Raw genomic sequence first — 22,946 nt, 5'->3', positions numbered from 1 at the left:
TTCAACCAGATTAGATCCCAACTCAAGAAATCATGTTGTTTCATCAATAAGAAGTAACTCATCTATCAAACTTATTTTTTTATAACAAATGTAACAATATGAAAAAAATTGACATACTGCAAGAATTACCACAATGTGACACAGACATGAAATGAGCAAATGATTTTAGGAAAAGTGCTCATGGACTTGCTGGACACAGGGAGGCCAAACCTTCAGTTTTTAAAAATCACAGTATCGCAAAGCATAGTAAAATGAGGTATGCCCGCACACAGAGATGGGCAGTGCTGTTCAGGACAGAGTGGGGAGGAAGAGCCTGGAGGCCAGGTTCAACGATGTTTACTTTAACAGTTGTAAAAAGAAGAGACGAAACACCAGAAGTTGGAGTGAGAAAAAGATTCATTTATGTAACGTCTATAATTTACAGAGGGCTTTCGTTTACATGATCTCACTTTACTCTCAGAATGATTTGCAAAGTAAAATACTGTCACATTTCACAAGTAAGGAGCTGCTACTTAGAAAAATGCTACCACCTGTGGCCATGCTGCCTTTGTGGGTTTTGGGGGCATCACCTTCTTTAGCTATTTTTTCCCTCCTCCTCTTTTTTTCTCTCTTGGGAAAGGCTTTTTCTTTGGTGAAAGTGTTAAGTTGCTCAGTTGAGTCCAACTCAGCAACGCCATGGAAATCTCCAGGCAAGAAACTGGGTGGGTACCTCCCCTTAAAATAAATGCTAACGGGCCTTTCCTCTTCTCCTGCCGGTACCCTCTCATTAGGTGGCCTCATCCACTCTCATGTTTAGCCATCACACGTAACTGACAGCTGCCAAATCTACAATGTAGAGCCTGGAATCCTCCGCAGAGCACTTGACCTGTACACACAACTTTCTGCTGCATGGCAAGGCCTGCAGAGGCAACCAGTAGGAACTGTGAGGAGGGAAGAGGCTGGTGTTCAGCTGAGGGACAGGACTGCAAAAGCCACTGGAGCTCGGAGGTGTGAGAATCCTAAATACTCGGCATGATTTTCCAGCATGTTGATTTTTTATTCCTAAGCTCTTTTTTTCTACATGGTCCTAATCACACGTTGCTTCAATTCTTTGAAAGCGAGAAAAGTTTAAAATATCAATCTGAATGATATAAGAATCTTGTATGGTATGAGCCAAGTATTATCAGTCTAATTCAACCATTCACTCACTCACTCACTCGTTCAAACATTTATCGAGTGCTTTTCAATTGCCAGGAGTGGCGCAAGGCGCTGGGCTTAACAATGATTAAGACAAAGTCCCTCAAGGAGCTCACAGTCTAATGGTAAACTACTGAGTAAACTGAGGCACAGAGTGGCAATGACTTACCCGATGAGGTAGAAAGAGCGAGGTGCTCGGGAACGTCAGACTAGAGCTGGAGAGAGGGCAGGGGACCACTGACTCACTGTAAATAAACCCCGCTGGTTGAGAAGCAAGGCTGCGCACAGAAACATATTACAAAATCTTGCAAGAAAGGTTAAAATAGTTTTCAACTGTCACCGTGACTGAATTAATTCATGTCTCGCACGGAATTCAGTCATGAGCTGATGGCATTTCTACACCTGTCCCCAAAGCTTGGGGCATGTCACCAGTCTGCTTGGACACAATGACTCTATAGAGAGCCTGAAGTCCAATTTTAGCACTGGGAAACCATACTGAAATACTTGCATTAAATCCACAAACTTCAACTGTACACACACATTTATGGTACTTCTACATGTAGAAGTTAGGGAAAAAACTCTCCTCTAATGCTCATTCAGAGGATTCTAATAAGTTATAGACAGACCACAGAAATTAGAGAATATGTCTGTTACTTTCACTATTTACATTATTTTGGCTGTACAAGGGTGAACACTCTCACTTCGATGTATTTCACAAGTGATCTAGACATTATACAAATATGTACAAAGACGTCACATCAGGTGCGTGCGCACACCCATTCATGCAGACATGAACCCGTGTAAGGCAACTTCTTTTGTGACGATACGTGATCCGTGCGGCAAAGGGCAGAGTCCACGAGGAGCTGTCCACCCTGCCTGCCTGTCTGTTTCAGTGACAGCTGTGTAATTCAGTAATTTCTGTAGGCAAGATGACGGCTTCACTGGCAGAAAAGCAGTGAATAATTATAAAAAGAGCTGTTTTCAAATGCAGAAACCGCCATTATCCAGGAATCTAAGAAGCAAAGTGCCTGGAGGCACTCCTGGCCTTGCAGCTACCAAGAATGAGGAACGGCAGGGATGATTTATTGCTCTGAGGATTTTCGTCCACATAGGAGTCCAAGACACTCAATGCATGGACCCTCAAACACCATCAGTTGCTCACTTCAAGCACTTCCTCACTTTGCTGTGGAGGATTTTCTTCTGAAAGATAACAAACACGGGAGAAATCTTCCTAAATGAAGGTCTCAAAGGCAGGCAGCTAAGAGAACATTCAAGATAAAATAGGAAGACCTCAGTCAAGAACCATATTCTTACGTGAGTGGCATAAGGCTAATGTTTCCAGTCTCACAAGGAGTAAACCAGGACTCAAGCATGAGCCTGAGGGCCTGGGTCAGAGGATCAGACAGCCTTCTCTACAGAGACCACACTCCAAAACCAACAATTCTAACTTTTCACAGATATCAAAATTACGTGGGATTTAACAACAGGGTTGTTAGAAACAGTAAGCAACTATAGTAAGAATTACCCTGTAATTTTTAACTCATGTTTTTGTAGCTAGGAAGAGTAAAAATATCTGTAAGGTCATAATATTCTTATGAATATTATTAATAAATATTCATATTCATAATATTCATTTGTAAAACTATAAACATTTAAAAAATCATTAGAATCTTAAATTTTCCTAATAACAAAATCAGCCTGTTTACCTTTCTCAGGTTGAGGGTGCTCCAAAGGCTTGCTTTTGGATGAAGAGGTCCCTACATTGTCTGAAGTTTTATTACTTGAGTGGGAACCCTGCTCCACTTCACATAAATAAACGTCAATGGGTCCTTTGGTGCTCCTGATATGTACTGTGATAGAATCCTAGCAAAAGACACAGAAAGCATTAAGAGGAATGAGAGGATTCATGAATTACATTTTTTCACTTATTACAACTGTGAAAGTTTCAAGGGACACTTTTGGAAATTCTCATCCAGGTAGTTTCTTCGCTGTCATATACTTGAGAATATTGTGTACTTGCTTAGCCTGAAGCACAGGAAGCACTCACTAGGAGCATCACCTGAAGTCACAACTTGAGTGTGGCTGGAATAAACAAAAGGTGTTCCTTAACTGTCCGTCATACACTGTCCAGTTAACAGCTGGGGTCTCACATGGACTGTGGTCTTCCGGGGATAAAAGGCACGGTGGGTGAGAGCTGCTTCACTGAGGGGGGTTAAGTCCCCTACTGCAGTGAAGAGGACACGACTTCAGCACCGACGGGTCTATTGGGCCATCAGCACTCCATCTGTCCTAAGAATGGTCTCACTCCTTGATTCTGATTCCACCCTGATCACGCATCTTCGACAAGTATCTTTCAACACAAACTTTCCTGCAAGCTGTGGACAGTATTTCCATACATATTAATTTTACTTTTCATTTTAAGTGTTTAATTTAGTGTCCTCCTCTATCTGTGAGTCTTTTATGAGTTTGGCTAGTGAGTTAATTCCCCAGAGCCCTGTTTGACACTGGATCTTAACACTGAGGCCAATTTTTAGCGATTCCTCTAAGAGGCCATGATCGTACGATGGCTAAGAACAGACTCTGAAGCCAGACTGTCTGGGTTTGAATTCTGCTTCTCTCACTTACTGTACGACGGTAAGAAAGTTTCTCTTTCTGTGCTTTAGACTTCTCATCTGTAAGAGGATAATAATCAAGACTACTGAGTTTGTTGTGTTACTCAAAACACATTAAGCACGTTAAAATGGGTGGAGTGCCTTGAGCTGAGCATCAGGGACGCAGCTCACATGCACACACTAGTCACTAAGCTCCCGGGGCTGCAACGACGCACAGCCCAAGCAGCTGGCTTGCCTCCCTCTGTTGTTCAGTCACACAGTGTGTCCAGTTCTTTGTGACCCATGGACTGCAGTCCACCAGGCTCCTCCGTCCATGGGGCTTTCCAGGCAAGAACACTGGAGTGGGGTGCCATTTTCTTCTCCAGAGGATCTTCCCAACACGGAGTGAACCCACATCTCCTGCATTGTAGGTGGATTCTTTACTGCTGAGCCACCAGGGAAGCCCGTTTCCCTTTAAACCTTCGTAAGAATGGGGGTGAGAAGGCAATGGCACCCCACTCCAGTACTCTTGCCTGGAAAATCCCATAGACGGAAGAGCCCGGTGGGCTACAGTCCATGGGGTTGCTAAGAGTCGGACACGACTGAACGACTTCACTTTCACTTTTCACTTTCACGCATTGGAGGAGGAAATGGCAACCCACTCCAGTGTTCTTGCCTGGAGAATCCCAGGGACGGGGGAGCCTGGTGGGCTGCCATCTATGGGGTCGCACAGAGTCGGACACGACTGAGGCGACTTAGCAGCAGCAAGAACAGGGGTGGGGGTGGGGTGGAGAATTCTTGCTTGGAGAATCCCCACGTACAGATGAGCTTGGCAGGCTAAAGTCCATTAGGTGGCAAAGAGTCGGACATGACTTGAGCAACTAAGCACGTGCACACACACACACAAACATGCACACACACACACAAACATGCACACACACACACAAACATGCACACACACACACAAACATGCACGCACGATGTGCGTGCACGCACACACACACACAAGCAGGGCTACCTACCTCTTTGGGAGCTGGAACGTCCAATCTGGTTTCTGCTGGCGCTTTAACTGCAATTACAATCTGCTCATGGAAGGCTTGGATGCTGTGAATGTCTTGATACGTCACATATGCTAGTGTAAAAATCAGTTAAGGGTCTCTAAACAGAGGATGGAGATTAAAAAATTATTTCATACGTAATTCTTACTATTTCATCAACGATCCTTAGGATTTTATGAAGTGTTTTACAATATAACTCAAAAAAATTCCTTTACACTACTGTGATAGTGATGACACTTTCTGGAGAAAAAATAGTAATAAAGTCTGGGTGTTTAAAACAAAGACACCACACGAAGGTATTCAAACCTCCCTGTACTTTTCCCTATCATTGCTACATCTTATGAGAACCTCTAGGGAAAAAGTGTTTTGATGAGACTCTCCTAAAATGGAAGGGAGAAACAATCTGTTGGTAGCAGAAACAACTTAGAACCAGTTTTTCAGGACTATCATGTACCTGTGGGAGTGCTCACATCCCAAACTCTTTTCCATCTCACTACCTGAATTTTTCTCATCTTTTATTGTATTGCTTGAAATTTTACCACTTACCTTACTTAAAGGGTTTCCCCAGCATTTTTTTTTCAACTCCACAGACCTTTTTGACTGAGTCCAGTGACAGCATTTACTTTCCTTCTAATAACTGTATTGTGCAAACAGGAGTTTTTGGCTGGTGTAGAACTTAAGTAAATTTGAAACGTGGACTAGCTCAGGATTGGTGACACCTCAGAAAGGTGCTACATGGGGAACACGACAGCAAAACTGTCTAGGAGACTTGGGAGGAGATCAGAGTCAAAGACAATCTCCCCCTCTGGTCCCAGAGACACTGACCTCAAGAGCATGGCCATCCAACTGTGTCAGGCTTGGTGGACTGGAAAGGCAGTTTCAGTATCATTTCTATGGCAGTTCATTCACTTCTAAAGGTCTGGTTTTGTATCTTAAATATATTAATTAAATTTCCAAGCTGAGCCTACTATTTAAAGTAATTGCTTTGGGAGATTTTTTTTTTTTTAAGGTACAGATTAAAGGATATCTTTCATTTTCTTTGTCATCTGTTAACTCAAACAACTGCTGAGCACAATCCTTGATTAACTCATCCAGGGCATCTTCCATTGCTGATAAGTCAGATAGCTCCTCCTGCAGCTTCTTCTGTTGGGGCACTGCTCCAAAATTGCTAAGATCAGATCCTCTTTAAAAGAAAAAGATCACTATCAACAACATCTGGGAGATTACAAATTAATACAAGTTAGGTTACTGGAATGTCTCTATAAGTTTACACTGGTGTCTCCCACAACAACAGACAACAGGCAACAAACTCCACTCCTGTTCTCCTGTTGTTCTACACAACTATTACTTCTCGTTGGTTTTTGTCCCCATTTCTTTTCTGACACAGAGACTTTAAAAACAAAACCAACATTATAACCCTCTGGAAATCAGAAGTTCTACGGAAAGCTTACTGAAGTTCAATGAGCAGTGAACTGAGTTAGTAGCACCCAGTTTCAGCCCAGCTCTACTTTCCACAGTATAACTTTTGACAAGTTCTTGTCCATTGGTATTTGTGCTCAGTTGTGTCTGACTCTTTTGCGACACTTTGGACTGAAGCCTGCCAGGCTCCTCTGTCTGTGGGATTTTCCAGGCAAAGATAGTGGAGTGCTATTTCCTCTTTTAGGGGATCTTCCCGACTCACAGATCGCATCAGCGCCTCCTGTGTCTTCTGCACTGCAGGTGGATTCTTTACCTATTGAGTCATGGGAGAAGCCTTTTGGCAAGTTATAGTCTTTAAACCCTTTAGTTTTTACACATGAAAAACAGCACATACTGGTCAAATGACAGTTCATCTGCTAAAATTCTGAGTCTTAATTTTTCCCTACAGTGCATATTTAATCTGGTTCTACCTGAATATAATATTTTTTCAAAGATTTATTTTATTACGGTCTGCCCCAATATGATGTGACGAGCAACTGCTGATACTCATTCTTTTCTTTGATCTTTATAGAAAATTAAGAGGGGAGAGGCTGTTACAATTTTACCTTTTGCTTTCTAGTTCTCAAATCTGATTCTAATTAATGATTTAGAACACAATCCAACATTAGCCCCTAGAATGTTAGTTATTATTCAGCAAACATGTTCAAATTAGAATTTGCATTTCTGTACTACTAAAAAAAGAACTTCCTTTTTGAACCCCTTTCCTCTAATAGCGAAGTTAACTACTGAGAATCATTTAATGATGTTTGGTGGTAGATTTTTCTTTTGCCTGCAAGGTATCTAGGTACTTATATGCTGGAAGTGTTTCTTACTGATTCAAAATACTTGTGTGTTGTTAAGTATAACAGCTCCCTTCCTTTGCGCGTGTGTGTGTGTCCCCCACACTTATCTATACATAATATCTACATTTATACCATAAGGTCTTCTTTTCCTGAAATCCTTCCTAATCATATGCTAAGTCCTTACCAACTGACTCTGAGATAGGCAGCCTCCTGAATTTTTTTTTAACATTCAGGGAATTGTGTTTCCAAGCCTGACCTGCACCATAACCACTGGGGGTCGCTGTTAAGAAGGCGGGCATCTGCCTTCTCCCAGAACTGAACTACAGCTCCTTGGGAGGAGGCCTCTCTGTGTTCACACTCTGGTGCAAGAACCAGTTTTACCACCTTAACTGATCGTCCCCCTGCTATCAGTGATCAACTGGAACTGAGGAAACTTTTATTTTTTTTTTTTTAATTCCTACACAATCAGATGCCCACTTACCTTGAAAAGTGAAATTCCTAAAACTAAGCATGACTCCACTCAGCTTTTCCATAATATTGGGATGGTATTATATGGCTTTTAATTGGTACCAAGTAGGAAAAAAAAAACAAAAAACACTGATAGTATCTACTTTGTTTTAAGCACAGTATTGTCACTTATTGAGGAGGAAAAAAAAAAAAAAAACATGAAAAGTTTGAAAACAACTCACATCCACCGAATATGGTTCTTAGACTTCTTTTCAACCAGGTCGATTCCATCTAAGACGTTGGTGATGTCATACACTCTTCGTTTTCGTACTCCCAGTTTCGTTGCAACCTTGTTTAAGTCAAGAATGCCCCCAGGAGCAGATCTGACAAGATCCATAAATTTTCGAGTTAAATAAACCAGTGATACATCAAAACGAGGTCTCTTCACTTTTAGTGCTTCTGGGAAACAAAACGAACACAATTCGTAAAATTTTAAATAGCATTTCTTTCTCAATTCATTAAAAAGACCATTTATTTCTTCTTGATCAATAACCAGAGACACCTACAGATATTCTACCCACTGACCAAATCATAGCTAATTTTTACAAAATCAACTTCTCAAAGTGGATGAAATATTAGCCTATTCCAGGTAAACAAAGGCTTTAGACTTAAAGGAGTATTTGAAATATGCAACCAGTTTCCACTGAGTATGTCAATCTGATCGGCATCATACCAGACATAAATGGTGAGCCTGCATCTGTATCCATACCACTCTCGGGAACAGGATTAGAAATGATTTAGAATCAAATTTCTCATTTGGTCCTTAAGTCAAGAAATTCTTTATGAAGCAAAGTTAGAGATTTAGCTTTAAAAAAAATGTTTAAAATGTCCCTATACATGTCATAGTCTAAACCAACCTGATGAAATCTGGAAAGGGCTTAATCAGTCTTCTAATTAGCATAGTTAGGCTATACCTTGAGGGAAAGTGGTGTGACTATTTTTTAAAATATTCAGTATCCTATATTAACAGATAAACAAATGAATAGGGGAAAATCTCTTTAATTCCCTCATTTATTCATTACTATGGTTTTCCAGATACCCCCTGACACTATGCACACACTTTCACATGCTCACGTATATATGTAAATATATATAGTCTTAAAAAACGAGAATAGAAACATACCACTTTTTAACATATTGTTTTTTAATTCAGTATTATGAACATTCTGATGTGTCAACAAATTTATTTCAACTTTATTCTTTATGGCTGCACGTTTAACTGCACAGAATATTTGCTCAACTCGGCCCAATGCTGGAAATTCAAATTATTTCTAATTTTACTATTTTGCACAATACTTCAAGAAATCTCCTAGAAGCTAATTTTGCATGTGTCTTTGTTTCCTTTAGGTAGGTTTCAAGATGTGGACTTGTTGAGTAAAAGCTTATTTTTAAATGCTGCCAAACCTGTTATTCAGGATGTGTGTTCTATCAGTTTTACAAAGTTTATAAGGGCCTCCTCTCTTGCCCTTGCCAGAACTGAATATTATCATTCTTTCCATCTTTCCCAGTTTGATACTAAAATAATAGTTCTTATGGTTTAGTGTGCAGAGGAAATAAATTCTACAAATAATTTAGTTGTCCTCCTGGTGTGGAATATGTGATTAAACTTTTTTTCCTACTTCACAGCACACCACAGAATGCTTCAAAGGACAGTCATCCTATCTTCAATCAGAAATGCTCTTCTTCAGAACCTCTATATTATATTCAACTTAAAGACCACTGGTGGTTACTCCAAGAAACAAAAGGACATATTTTATAATGTAAATGTCTTCTATGTGGAGACTACTCTTATACTTAAAGATTAAACAGGATTAATAGGAATTAAATTTTTTTTTAAAAAGTAGAAGATAGTCACCATTCTATAAAACCTTCCAAGATTACAAATGAGAAATTCTGACTTTTAAAAACATTTAAATCTGACTCTTGACCAAGGCAAGAGTTAACCTGTGTATAATTTATATAATTTAAATCCTACCTGCAGATTCAATCAACCCATCTGTTTGGCTAAGTGAAATCACCATCGTGTTTCTTTGGTAGAGAGACCCCATGGGCAGCAGGGAAGGCCTGGCAGAGACAACCAGCGTGGGCAGCTGTGCCAGGGCGGCTTGTGCAGGAAGCAGAACCTGACCCAGGGATAAGACTGCATGCTCAAATCTGAGCAGGAGGATGAATCCTGACTGGACAAGTTACTTAATCCCTCTGGGCCTCCGTTTACTCGTCTATTGAATAGGAATAATAATCCATAGCTTTACTTTGAAAGGTTGCTGTGATAATCCATGCAAAGAGCTGAATACAGGCCAGGCACTGCATGAGCTCGAGACATGAGTCCAAGTCATGGCATGGGGCAGACAAAGGAAACGCTTCCAGAGGAAAACTGGGGGCCACATATGGGTGGGACTGTGGGGGGTGCCAAGAAGAAATGAAGGCTGACGTTAAGATTCATACTGGGTGTCTAGGCACCGTCTATCCCGAGATTAGGACAGGAGTAGATGGAAGCGCACAAGGAACCACAGGAAACCAGGAGGGCAAAGACTGTCCTCACGTTTGTTGCCAAACCGCCTTCAGTTCCACTGATGACAATAACTGCTCTCATAGATCTCTGGGAAATATCCCTAACCACGGACCATTTAGAAAAAAAAGACATTTCCAAAGCAGTGAAGAATAAACTGGTATTTGTGCAGTTTTGTGTGCACGACACCCTACAACCTCAGGAGTTTTTGCTGAAATTCTAAGCTTAACATTTCAGTCTACAAATAGCACATTTTATTTAAGTTACTCATCAACTCAAGTACCTTTAACATAAATCACTGAAATCATAGAACAGCAAAACCTAAAACCTATTCAGGAATCAACTTACTTCTCATGGACACATACTGTACATTATCTTCTAAATTAATCCTTATTTTTGATGGCTGGAAAAGAGAAGATACAGAAATTTAACTTAGTAATTTAAATACAAGCAAACGAATAGCAAAAAAAAAAAAAAAAAGCAAATGAACATTTTACTGGATAACACAAAGGTTTGTCCTTTTTTTCACCCTGGGAAATAATTACGGTGTAAGGAAACCAGTCCTCCTCCTAAACTACATTTATGCTAACTGTCATCACATCTGACAGGGTTTACACACTTGCGTCTCTGAAACTGCACAGGCCTCCACAGGTATGCAAAGTGGAAGTCAAAGTCGCTCAGCTGTGTCCGACTCTGTGCGACCCCATGGACTATACAGTCCATGGAATTCTCCAGGCCAGAATGCTGGAGTGGGTAGCCTTTCCCTTCTCCAGGGTTTCTTCCCAACCCAGGGATGGAACCCAGGTCCCCCTCAGTGCAGGCAGATTCTTTACCAGCTGAGCCACAAGGGAAGCCCATAGCTACGGAAGCAGTAGTTAGAGAGATGGGGTAGGGAGAGAAAGGAAGGTTGGTGGCAGTAGAGGAGTACGAATACTGGAATTTATTACTACATGGACATTAATTTATTGACTGTATCAGGTACTGGGGATAAAGGGGAATTCAGAGGTGATTAGGACTCTGTCTCTGACTCTGGAAGGTGCGGGAGAGATCTACACCCAAACTAACAAACGCTCACCCTTTGCTAACTCACTGTTAAGTGGCTCCAGAGAAATGAGCTCACAAACTTTCATTTTCACAAGCAGCCATGCAGTCCCACGATAATTAATGTAAAAACAGCGTTATCTAATCATGGAAAATAATGCATGTAATGTAACTGGAAACTTCAGTATTAGATTAATAAAACACTTCTTATAAATCCCTGAGGCAACCACGAAATTAATATAACAGGAGCTCCACTGCCAATGCTCATCATTTTACTAGCTACCTGAAGGCTATGAAAGCTTACATAAACTTGTTGTAACATTTGCAGTACATTTAAAAATTGTTTCTTGCAAAACATATATAAATCCTAACCATGAGACTAATAAAGAGAAACCCATATTAGCCTTTTGCTTAGAACAAAGTGTAATGATGTTCTGTGTCTCCAGATAGGCTGTGGGAGGGTTTAGTTTCTGTTTAAGTGAAAAAACTGCCCTCAATGGGGCCACAACAAAATTGGGGGAAGAGGATTTCATGAGCAGCTCTAAGACAATAGTCACCAGAACTCTGGGGTGTAGCCAGCAATTCTCAGGAGGGACCCCCAGCCAAGCCTTGGAAAACAAGCCAGATTTTGCGGAACCTGTGGGAGGTTGGGGAGAGAGGATAAATAATTCTTGGTGCAGGAAGTGACATGAATAAAGGTATGGAAATACAAACCACCTGGTACCTTTTGCAAGGCGGCCTGGCTGGCCAGTGTGAAATCGACTTCTCACTGAGGCTGGAAGGGTCTGCCAGCACCACGCTTGACACAGAGGATTATGAAAGTCATGCCCTGGAGTTTGGCCTTTAGGGTGTAACCAGTGCAGAAATGCCACAGATTTCTGAGCAAGACACGACATCCTTGGGCTCTTGGTTCAGAGATCCAAGTATGGTGGCAATACAGCAAAAAGACTGAGGAATGGGGAAGCCTGAAGGCGAGGTGAGCAGCTAAGTAGCTCTCTCCTTGCTGGTGTTACTATACAAGCCTTGGCACAATGGTTCCCTTATCATTCATGACAAGATGATGGCATCTGTCAGCAAGCTAACTTGATACGGAATAACTCCCCTGAAGCAGAATTCCACTGTAAAATTAACTTAGTTGCTGGAATTTAAACACCTGCAGGTACCCCTGCTGGGTGCAAAACCAGAATGGGGAGCCCATCCTGGGGCAGGGACTCTGCCTGGCTGGCTCTCAGCACAGTGCTGACAACAGTGACACACTGAAAGAAAGAAAGTGAAGTTGCTCAGTCATGTCCCACTCTTTGCAACCCTATGGACTAGCCCACCAGGCTCCTCTGTCCATGGTGATTCTCCAGGCAAGAATACTGAAGTGGGTTGCCATTTCCTTCTCCAAGGGATCTTCCCAACCTAGGGATCAAACCCAGGTCTCCCACATTGCAGGCAGACTATTTACCCTCTGAGCCACCAGGGACACGTTGAAGGGCAGTCCTATTGAAGCCAAACTTCAGACCAGGGTGACCAAGTGTCACTGCTTTTTTTACATTCAACCCTTCTACTAAAAGACTATGAAACAGAGTTGAACTATTGATGCAAGATTCTTAAAAGAAAAAAAAATCCATCCTCATCACAGGGACCTGAAACACCCATCAACAGACACCTTAAGTTGCTGCTGCTGAGTCACTTCAGTCGTGTCTGACTCTGTGCAACCCCACAGACAGCAGCCCACCAGGCTCCCCCGCCTCTGGGATTCTCCAGGCAAGAACACTGGAGCGGGCTACCATTTCCTTCTCCAGTGCATGAAAGTGAAAAGTGAAAGTGAAGTCACTCAGTGTCCGACCCCTAAGTTGCTACACTACTTCAATCACTACAGTGTCACAATCAACCCTGAGAATGAACATGGACGGGATTAACAGAGCAGCAGCCCTAGGGGTTGTGCTGCAGATGAGACTTCTGTTCTTGGTTCAGAGCGGCAGGGCCCAGGCCCCCACTTGGACTGCCTCCCTATCTGCTCTCCACATGTGCCCCACGGGCGCCTTTCCTGCTCCAGACCCCTCCCTCTGGTCTCCTTATCTAGAAGGCTGCTATTCATGGCTTGGCACGGGGATGGTGGTACCTCAATTAGTAACATGAGAACGTATGACTTTCTTTCCCCCACATTCTTTGCTATAAACCACATATTGGGTATACTTAGATCTGTGGGGAAAACAACATCCATTCGTTTTGGTACCCGCCCCCCCCCGACCCCCCGCAACCAAACAAAAAAACCCTCTCTCTTTATTTTGGAGGACTCATGATAGTATCATGGCCTCTCAAGGGCAGACCTCCCAAGTAAAGATCGTGTAAATCCTACAGACCTACAATTCAGGAGATTTCCAATGTGTCAACAGCAATGACACATTCATCTCATTTATACTCAAGTTCGTGGCTTAAGATGGGGTTCAGGACCACCAGTACTTCTCAGGTGCAGGGAGACTCTTCCCTCATCTGTAACAGTGTAGGGACAGACCTCTATTACAGCCCACTTTCCAAGCTACTGTGAAGCTCAAACGACCAATTCTGTAAACTGTAAAAATCCCAAGAAAGCATACACACACACACACAGAAGTCGCTCAGTCGTGTCCGACTCTCTGCGACCCCATGGATTGTAGCCCACCAGGTTCCTCGGTCCATGGGATTTTCCAGGTATGAATACTGGAGTGGGTTGCCGTTTCCTTCTCCAAGAAAGCATAAGGGACGATTATTATTGTTGTCCTGTTTGAACCAGAACAGTTCTTGGTACATTCAGGCACTTGGTAAACATCTGTTAAACTAATGAATGGAAGAGTGAAACAGGACCTTGTCACGCATGATGTCAACTGATAAACAACAATGTGTATTTACAGACACAGGGACCCCGGGAAAAGACGCCCTCTTGCATACCCCATCCGTAAGGATCACTGAGACTAGAAGGCCTCATGTTCTGCTTTCAGTACAAATTTATCACCTGGAGAGACTCAGTCTGACAATCCTGGTGAGCCTTTCCAGCTATGCTAACTCTGGTGAACCACATTCGACAGACAGGTGAGGAGCTTTCCCTTGTCTCACAGGCCTAAAGATCTGGAGGAACTATATTTGAGGTTATACTTAACGAGCTACACCGAAGGAGCCTGAATTCCTACCTTATTCTGAGCATAAAATCTGGTATTTTGAGGGTCAAATTATCCCAGATTCGGCCAATGGGAACCTTTTCAAAGCGGCTCCTGCACAGGACACATCTTTTACCTTCTCGGCATCTCGAGGATGGCAGTCCTCAGAGGAACACCCTCAAACTGCTATGGCACTAGATGCTGCTGCTTCTAGTGCTGACAACCCACCCCCGGGGGCACTGCCAACATTTCTGTTCCTTCAAGGAGTCTCCCTGAGAGGCTATACTAAGGCATTTCCTTGAGGACCTGCCCACGGACAGCCTGCTCTGCTCAGTAGCATATGACTCTGTGACCCCCCAAGACTGTAGCCTGCGCGTCTCTGTCTATGGGACTTCCCAGGCAAGCATACTGGAGTGGGTTGCCATTTCCTCCTCCAGGAGATCTTCCCGACCCAGGGATCCAACCCGCGTCTCCTGCATTGGCAGGATTCCTTACTGCTGAGCCAGCAGAGGAACCCAAAGGAGAGCCTGGTAGCAGCCAAACCTCAAGACTGGGCTTCCTAAAAAAGCTTGCGGTTGAAACACTCAAACTGCTCTCCTCCCTTGCTCGGGTCTATTGGTCTGCTTCCATCTTGGCAGAGCCTTCACCTGAAACCACAGAGGCTGTCAAATATTCAAACTGCCCCTCCCACTTGTTCGGGGCTATTAGTCTGTCTCCATCCTGAAACCACGGAGGCTGCACTCAGCGCACACAGCTCTCTAGGAACCAGCAGCTCCTGGTGGGCAGGTCAGCACGTCCCAAGTCATTTCACTGATGCTCCAAGTTCCCACATCTCAAAACCTACACTTTGCAATTTGAGATCTCAAAGGAGAAAGAAATAAAAGATGAGTTTTAGGGGCTAAAATCTTAAACACTGCTTATAAATTGGTTAAAAATGTCTCTATACAGAGATGCTCGCTTATCCTGAACCAGCCTGCTTGGGGGAGTAATATCCCTTTAAGAGCTCTGCAGACACATACCTTTTTCCAGCGATCTGCTTTCTAGTCATACATGCAAGTTTTCCTAATTTTTCAATGTGTAGACTAAATTCTATCTCTAATCATATTGTGCCTTCATAAAATTCCAGTTTTCAAGCCATTTACCCCTGGGGGGAACATCAAATACTCAGCTGTACACATAACTATTTTTTTGCATAGCATTTAATAATACATAGTCTACTAAATACTTCTAGTCATCATCCAGTTTTTCTAAAAAATGCTGAGAGAGGTGTTGAAATCACCATTTCACAGCCAGGAAAATAAACATTCATGCATTCAAACATTTAGAGAGTACCTACTTCATTCACTTAACGGCTATTTACCAAAATAGCTTTTTTGTTTTCGCAAGAAGCCCCAGATATGCTGGGGATGTACCAATGAAAGGCCAGAGCTGCTGCCCAGGGCTAGAAGTGCCCCCATGCTAAGGAAGGGTATGCAGGAGGCTCACAGGAGTGCCCAGCCCAGAGGCTGGGTCAGCAAGGCTGCCCACAAATGACCTGTAATGGGAACCACGGGTGGTAATAAGGGAAAGTGTGCTCTGAAGAAAACATTTCTTACAGGTGGAAGTGCAGAGATACAGACGTCCTGAAGAATATAGACATATGGAAAATTCAGCAACCATAAGCAGTTCAGCAAAGATAAACTCAGGAGTCTGATGACATTAAGAAGTTTCTCCTCTATGATGAGAGCTGCTGGGAACCATGATAGATTCTTTAAGCCAAATGACGTGATTGGAAATACACTTTAAAAAGACCATTATGGTTAGTTACTATGTGGAGAATATATAGAAAAATCAGGGACAAGATGAGAAGCAGGAAAACTAGTTGAGAAGATAGCAATTCGAAAGGCAGACGACAGCTAGAAGTGGCAAGTACTGGTGATTAATTTCTATTAGACAGGATGGAGGGGGTCCATTTGGAAAAGGTAAAGATGACGTGTAGGATACCCGCTAGGTATTTGTTGCAATATGAGATCGAGAGTTGTTGCTTAAGTATGACAATGAATTCCACTTCAGGTATATGAGTCTGAAATCTACGTAGAGGTGTGTAGGAGACAATTGGAAAGCTCTGAGCCCAATTTACAGATTTGGGAGTCACGACATGGTAACCAAAACTACCAGAGTGGATTGTTGTTTAGTCGCTAAGTTGTGTCCCACTTTTGTGACCCCATGGATTGTAGCCCGTCAGGCTCCTCTGCCCATGGGATTTCCCAGGCAAGAATACTGGAGTAGGTTGCCATTTCCTTCTCCAGGGGATCTTCCCTACCCAGGGGACTGAATCTGTGTCTCCTGCACTAGCAGGCAGATTCTTCACCACTGAGCCATCAGAGAAGCCCTACCAGAGTGGATAAGATTATCTGAAACTTCAAGGGATACGTGTATCTTCTGATATTAAATGCAAAATAAAGTGCTTTTTTCCAAAGTAAGAGTTCAGAGCTTTTATCAAATTCTAAAATAAGAAGAAGAAAGCCTATGACAAACCTAGACAGCATATTAAAAAGCAGAGACATTACCTTCCCGACAAAGGCCCGTCTAGTCAAAGGTACGGCTTTTCCAGTGGTCATGTATGGGTGTGAGGGCTGGGCCATAGAGGAAGCCGAGCGCCGAAGAACCGATGCGTTGGAACTGTTGGAGAAGGCTCTTGAGAGTCCCTTGGGCTGCAAGGAGATCCAACCAGTCCATCCCAAAGGAGATCAGGCCTGAATATTCATTGGAGGGCTGAAGATGAAGCTGAAGTGCTAATACTTTGGCCACCTGATGCAAAGAACGGACTCAGTGGAAACGATTCTGATGCAGATTGAAGGCAGGAGGACAAGGGGACGACAGAGAATGAGATGGTTGGGTGGCATCACTGACTTGATGGACATGAGTTTGAGCAAGCTCCAGGAGTTGGTGATGGACAGAGCAGCCTGGTGTGCTGCAGTTCACGGTGGCAGAGAGTCAGACACAACTAAGCTGAACTAAAAAGAATAAGACCACCAGTACAAATAGTAACAGAAGTCACAAGAGTGCTGAATGACATCCCATATTAAGAAACTGTGGAGAAGGCTGAAGAGCCGAGTAAGACCAACATGGAAGGGATGGGAAAAGGAAGAGTTTACAAAAGAGAACACGAGAGGCCAGAGAGGCAGACAGAGTGCTGAGAGTATGTGCCCAAGGGGACGTCAATGGTGAGTTTCCAACAGAGTGAGTGGTCCATCGTGTTAAAACCACATCCGCTGGACCTGACAAGGTTGCTGGGGACCTTGGTTAGGACAGTCCTGGAGTTGTGCATAGGGCTGAGGTCCCCCAGCAGCAGGTCAAGGTGGTAATGAGATGTGAGCAAGAAAACTCAGAGTGCAAACAACTTTTTCAAAGAGTTTGGCTGTGAAGGGGAAGTGATATAGTAGGCGGAAAGGCATAAAGGATTAAAGGAGGGATCTCTCAAAATGGAAATGGGATTTAGGACATGGTTGGGTCAGGAAGATCCAATGGAGAAGGGATAGGCTACCCACTCCAGTATTCTTGGGCTTCCCTTGTGGCTCAGCTGGTAAAGAATCCGCCTGCAATGCAGGAGACCTGGGTTTGATCCCTGGTTTGGGAAGATCCCCTGGAGAAGGGAACGGCTACCCACTCCAGTACTCTGACCTGGAGAATTTCGTGGTCTGTATAATCCATGGGGGTTGCACCAGCGACTTTTCACTTCACTTAAGTAGTTGAGAATTTACCACCTGGAATTGGACACTGGGAGGTTCAACCCAGGCTTTTCTACTCACTAACCACAGAAAAACCACTTAACATCTCCAAGTATATCTTGGCAACTGTCAAACAAGAATAATCCCTTAGGACTGCTGTGCAGAATTAAATGAGATGGCACTCATCAACTATTTTGGAGCACTGAGTCCTCCTTGTGTCTGGATAATCTGACTTCGGGAAATGTTTATTTACTAGTAATGGGAAGAAACCAGCAGAGAGGTCGAGAATGCGGGAAGAAATGGGAACTGACGGGTTCCTTCCATGGAAAAGTCCTGATAATCAAGGAGAATACACGGCATGCAGTCCAGAGCAACAGAAGAATTCAATGCTTCACAGGGAGTCTTACTCTCTCTTGCGTTTTCGGTGTCAAACAGGATGCAAGACCACAACCTGTTGAATGAGGGGGGCAGAGATACCCCACGCCCAAGGTAAGAGAAACCCAAGTAAGATGGTAGGTGTTGCAAGAGGGCATCAGAGGGCAAACACACTGAAACCATACTCACAGAAAACTAGTCAGTCTAATCACACTAGGACTACAGCCTTGTCTAACTCAATGAAACTAAGCCATGCCCGTGGGGCAACCCAAGACGGGCGGGTCATGGTGGAGAGATCTGATAGAATGTGGTCCACTGGAGAAGGGAATGGCAAACCACTTCAGTATTCTTGCCTTGAGAACCCCATGAACAGTATGAAAAGGCAAAATGATAGGATACTGAAAGAGAAACTCCCCAGGTCAGTAGGTGCCCAATATGCTACTGGAGATCAGTGGAGAAATAACTCCAGAAAGAATGAAGGGATGGAGCCAAAGCAAAAAGAATACCCAGCTGTGGATGTGACTGGTGATAGAAGCAAGGTCCGATGCTGTAAAGAGCAATATTGCATAGGAACCTGGAATGTCAGGTCCATGAACCAAGGCAAATTGGAAGTGATCAAACAAGAGAGGGCAAGAGTGAATGTCGACATTCTAGGAATCAGCGAACTGAAATGGACTGGAATGGGTGAATTTAACTCAGATGACCATTATATCTACTACTGCAGGCAGGAATCCCTCAGAAGAAATGGAGTGGCCATCATGGTCAACAAAAGAGTCCAAAATGCAGTACTTGGATGCAATCTCAAAAATGACAGAATGATCTCTGTTTGTTTCCAAGTCAAACCATTCAATATCACAGTAATCCAAGTCTATGCCCCAACCAGTAACGCTGAAGAAGCTGAAGTGGAACGGTTCTATGAGACCTACAAGACCTTTTAGAACTAACACCCAAAAAAGATGTCCTTTTCATTATAGGGGACTGGAATGCAAAAGTAGGAACTCAAGAAACACCTGGAGTAACAGGCAAATTTGGCCTTGGAATACGGAATGAAGCAGGGCAAAGACTAATAGAGTTTTGCCAAGAAAATGCACTGGTCATAACAAACACCCTCTTCCAACAACACAAGAGAAGACTCTATACATGGACCTCACCAGATGGTCAACACCGAAATCAGACTGATTATACTCTTTGCAGCCAAAGATGGAGAAGCTCTATACAGTCAGCAAAAACAAGACCAGGAGCTGACTGCGGCTCAGACCATGAACTCCTTATTGACAAATTTAGACTTAAATTGAAGAAAGTAGGGAAAACCACTAGACCATTCAGGTATGACCTAAATCAAATCCCTTATGATTATACAGTGGAGTGAGAAATAGATTCAAGGGCCTAGATCTGATAGATAGAGTGCCTGATGAGCTATGGAATGAGGTTCGTGACACTGTACAGGAGACAGGGATCAAGACCATTCCCATAGAAAAGAAATGCAAAAAAGCAAAATGGCTGTCTGGGGAGGCTTACAAATAGCTGTGAAAAGAAGAGAAGCGAAAAGCAAAGGAGAAAAGGAAAGATATAAGCATCTGAATGCAGAGTTCCAAAGAATAGCAAGAAGAGGTAAGAAAGCCTTCTTCAGCGATCAATGCAAAGAAATAGAGGAAAACAACAGAATGGGAAAGACTAGGGATCTCTTCAAGAAAATCAGAGATACCAAAGGAACATTTCATGCAAAGATGAGCTCGATAAAGGACAGAAATGGTATGGACCTAACAGAAGCAGAAGATATTAAGAAGAGATGGCAAGAATACACAGAAGAACTGTACAGAAAAGATCTTCATGACTCAGATAATCACGATGGTGTGATCACTGACCTAGAGCCAAACATCCTGGAATGTGAAGTCAAGTGGGCCTTGGAAAGCATCACTACGAACAAAGCTAGTGGAGGTGATGGAATTCCAGTTGAGCTGTTCCAAATCCTGAAAGATGATGCTGTGAAAGTGCTGCACTCAATATGCCAGCAAATTTGGAAAACTCAGCAGTGGCCACAGGACTGGAAAAGGTCAGTTTTCATTCCAATCCCAAAGAAAGGCAATGCCAAAGAATGCTCAGACTACCCCACAATTGCACTCATCTCACACGCTAGTAAAGTCATGCTCAAAATTCTCCAAGCCAGGCTTCAGCAATATGTGAACCGTGAACTTCCTGATGTTCAAGCTGGTTTTAGAAAAGGCAGAGGAACCAGACGTCAAATTGCCAACATCCGCTGGATCATGGAAAAAGCAAGAGAGTTCCAGAAAAACATCTATTTCTACTTTATTGACTATGCCAAAGCCTTTGACTGTGTGGATCATAATAAACTGTGGAAAATTCTGAAAGAGATGGGAATACCAGACCACCTGATGTGCCTCTTGAGAAATTTGTATGCAGGTCAGGAAGCAACAGTTAGAGCTGGACATGGAACAACAGACTGGTTCCAAACAGGAAAAGGAGTTCGTCAAGGCTGTATATTGTCACCCTGTTTATTTAACTTATATGCAGAGTATATCATGAGAAACGCTGGACTGGAAGAAACACAAGCTGGAATCAAGATTCCCGGGAGAAATATCAATAACCTCAGATATGCAGATGACACCACCCTTATGGCAGAAGTGAAGAGGAACTAAAAAGCCTCTTGATGAAAGTGAAAGTGGAGAGTGAGAAAGTTGGCTTAAAGCTCAATATTCAGAAAACGAAGATCATGGCATCCGGTCCCACCACTTCATGGGAAATAGATGGAGAAACAGTGTCAGACTTTATTTTTCTGGGCTCCAAAATCACTACAGATGGTGACTGCAGCCATGAAATTAAAAGACGTTTACTCCTTGGAAGGAAAGTTATGACCAACCTAGATAGCATATTCGAAAGCAGAGACATTACTTTGCCAACAAAGGTCCATCTAGTCAAGGCTATGGTTTTTCCTGTGGTCAGTATGGATGTGAGAGTTGGACTGTGAAGAAGGCTGAGTGCCAAAGAATTGATGCTTTTGAACCATGGTGTTGGAGAAGACTCTTGAGAGTCCCTTGGACTGCAAGGAGATCCAACCAGTCCATTCTGAAGGAGATCAGCCCTAGGATTTCTTTGGAAGGAATGATGCTAAAGCTGAAACTCCAATACTTTGGCCACCTCATGTGAAGAGTTGATTCACTGGAAAAGACTCTGATGCTGGGAGGGATTGGGGGCAGGAGGAGAAGGGGACTACAGAGGATGAGATGGCTGGATGGCATCACTGACTCGATGGACGTGAGTCTGAGTGAACTCCGGGAGTTGGTGATGGACAGGGAGGCCTGGCGTGCTGCGATTCATGGGGTCGCAAAGAATCGGACACAACTGAGCGACTGATCTGATCTGTGGGGTGGGATGTGTGGACACGGTTTTAAGCGGCTGCAGCTAAGTAGGAGCATGGGAGAGGAGGCTGCAGAGAACACGAAAAGAAAGCTTGCAGAGACCCACTGAGATAAAGAAGGGTGAGCATGCCAGTGTCGGGCAAAGCTGTGCAATTTTCTCCAACACTGTTCTGTGGCCCGAAGGAAAGATGGAGAGCTGTGGGGTGGGACCTATGAGGTGTGGACATGGTTTTAAGCGGCTACAACTCAGTAGGAGACGGTTAGAGGAGGCCGCAGAGAAACCTAAAAAGAACTTGCAGAGATCCACCGAGATAAAGATGGAAGAGCATGCCAGTGTCAGGCAAAGCTGTACAATTTTCTCCAACACTGCTCTGTGGCCCGAAGGAAAGATCGAGGAGGCTGACAACGTTATTTTGGAACACATGTAAAGGATAATGCAAAGGGTTTCAGCGGACGACGATGGCTCTGGTTCAGAGGATGTGACAGGCTGTGCGAGAAGCCGGGAGCCCGAGGGAGCAGCCCCGGGGCCACCCTGGGGCCCGGGGACCGCCCCCCCCCCCCACGCACGCCGTTCCCCGCCGCCCACCCCGGGGGGGCTTACCAGCAGGCCCTCCACGTTGATGGGGTCGCGGCAGCGGCGGCGCACCGTCTCCTCTGCCGGGTCCACGAGCAGGCTGGGTAGCTTCCGCGCCGGCCGCTGCTGACTCATGCCGGCCAGTCGCTCCTCGCCTCGCACCCCCGAGAGCTCTCCCGCCTTCTCTCGCTCGGCTCGGGCGACGCCCCCCCCACAACACAACACGCCGGGTCCCGGGGGGTAGGCGGGCGGGAGGGGAAAAGGGGGCGCCGTCAAGCACGAACCGGGCCCCTGGCCGGCTCAGAGGCGCCGCCTAACTAGACCCGCTGGCGGACCAGACGCGACCCCGGGACGTAGGACGCGGGCGGGCTAAAGAGCACCGTGACCCGCGCAACTCAGGACGCCAATCCCGCCATCTTCCCGCATGCGCAGTGCGCCACCGCCCCCCAGTGCGCATGCGCGCCGCTGCCGCCGCTGCCGCCGCCGCCACCTGATCATTCCCCACGAGCCGCGCGCGGCCCCCAGCCGGGCGGAATGAGGGGGAGCCCGGGAAATCCCGGAGGGCGGAGTCCGCGGAGAGGACGACACCGCGAGAGGAAGATACGGCGCCGGAGGTCCAGACGGAGGGGTCGGGGCGGGAGGGAC

The 22,946-nt window shown here is 44.3% G+C and overlaps 1 protein-coding gene across 3 annotated transcripts; it reads right to left on the bottom strand.

Annotated features, from left to right (window-relative positions):
• Positions 1 to 378: 378 nt before the first annotated feature.
• E2F6 (E2F transcription factor 6) lies at positions 379 to 22,713 on the bottom strand. Of its 3 annotated transcripts, none has more exon segments than NM_001076848.1 (7): positions 379 to 2,376; positions 2,883 to 3,039; positions 4,790 to 4,904; positions 5,853 to 6,008; positions 7,776 to 7,992; positions 10,451 to 10,505; positions 22,329 to 22,713. In NM_001076848.1, coding segments are annotated over 7 exon segments (858 nt in total). In that variant the 5' UTR covers positions 22,437 to 22,713; the 3' UTR covers positions 379 to 2,326.
• Positions 22,714 to 22,946: the final 233 nt, after the last annotated feature.

Source organism: Bos taurus, chromosome 11 (genome assembly GCF_002263795.3).
Source record: "Bos taurus isolate L1 Dominette 01449 registration number 42190680 breed Hereford chromosome 11, ARS-UCD2.0, whole genome shotgun sequence".
In the NCBI taxonomy this organism is placed as follows: Eukaryota; Metazoa; Chordata; class Mammalia; order Artiodactyla; family Bovidae; genus Bos; species Bos taurus.
The sequence above is the reverse complement of the archived record's forward strand: the minus strand, read 5'-3'. Positions and strand labels throughout refer to the sequence as shown.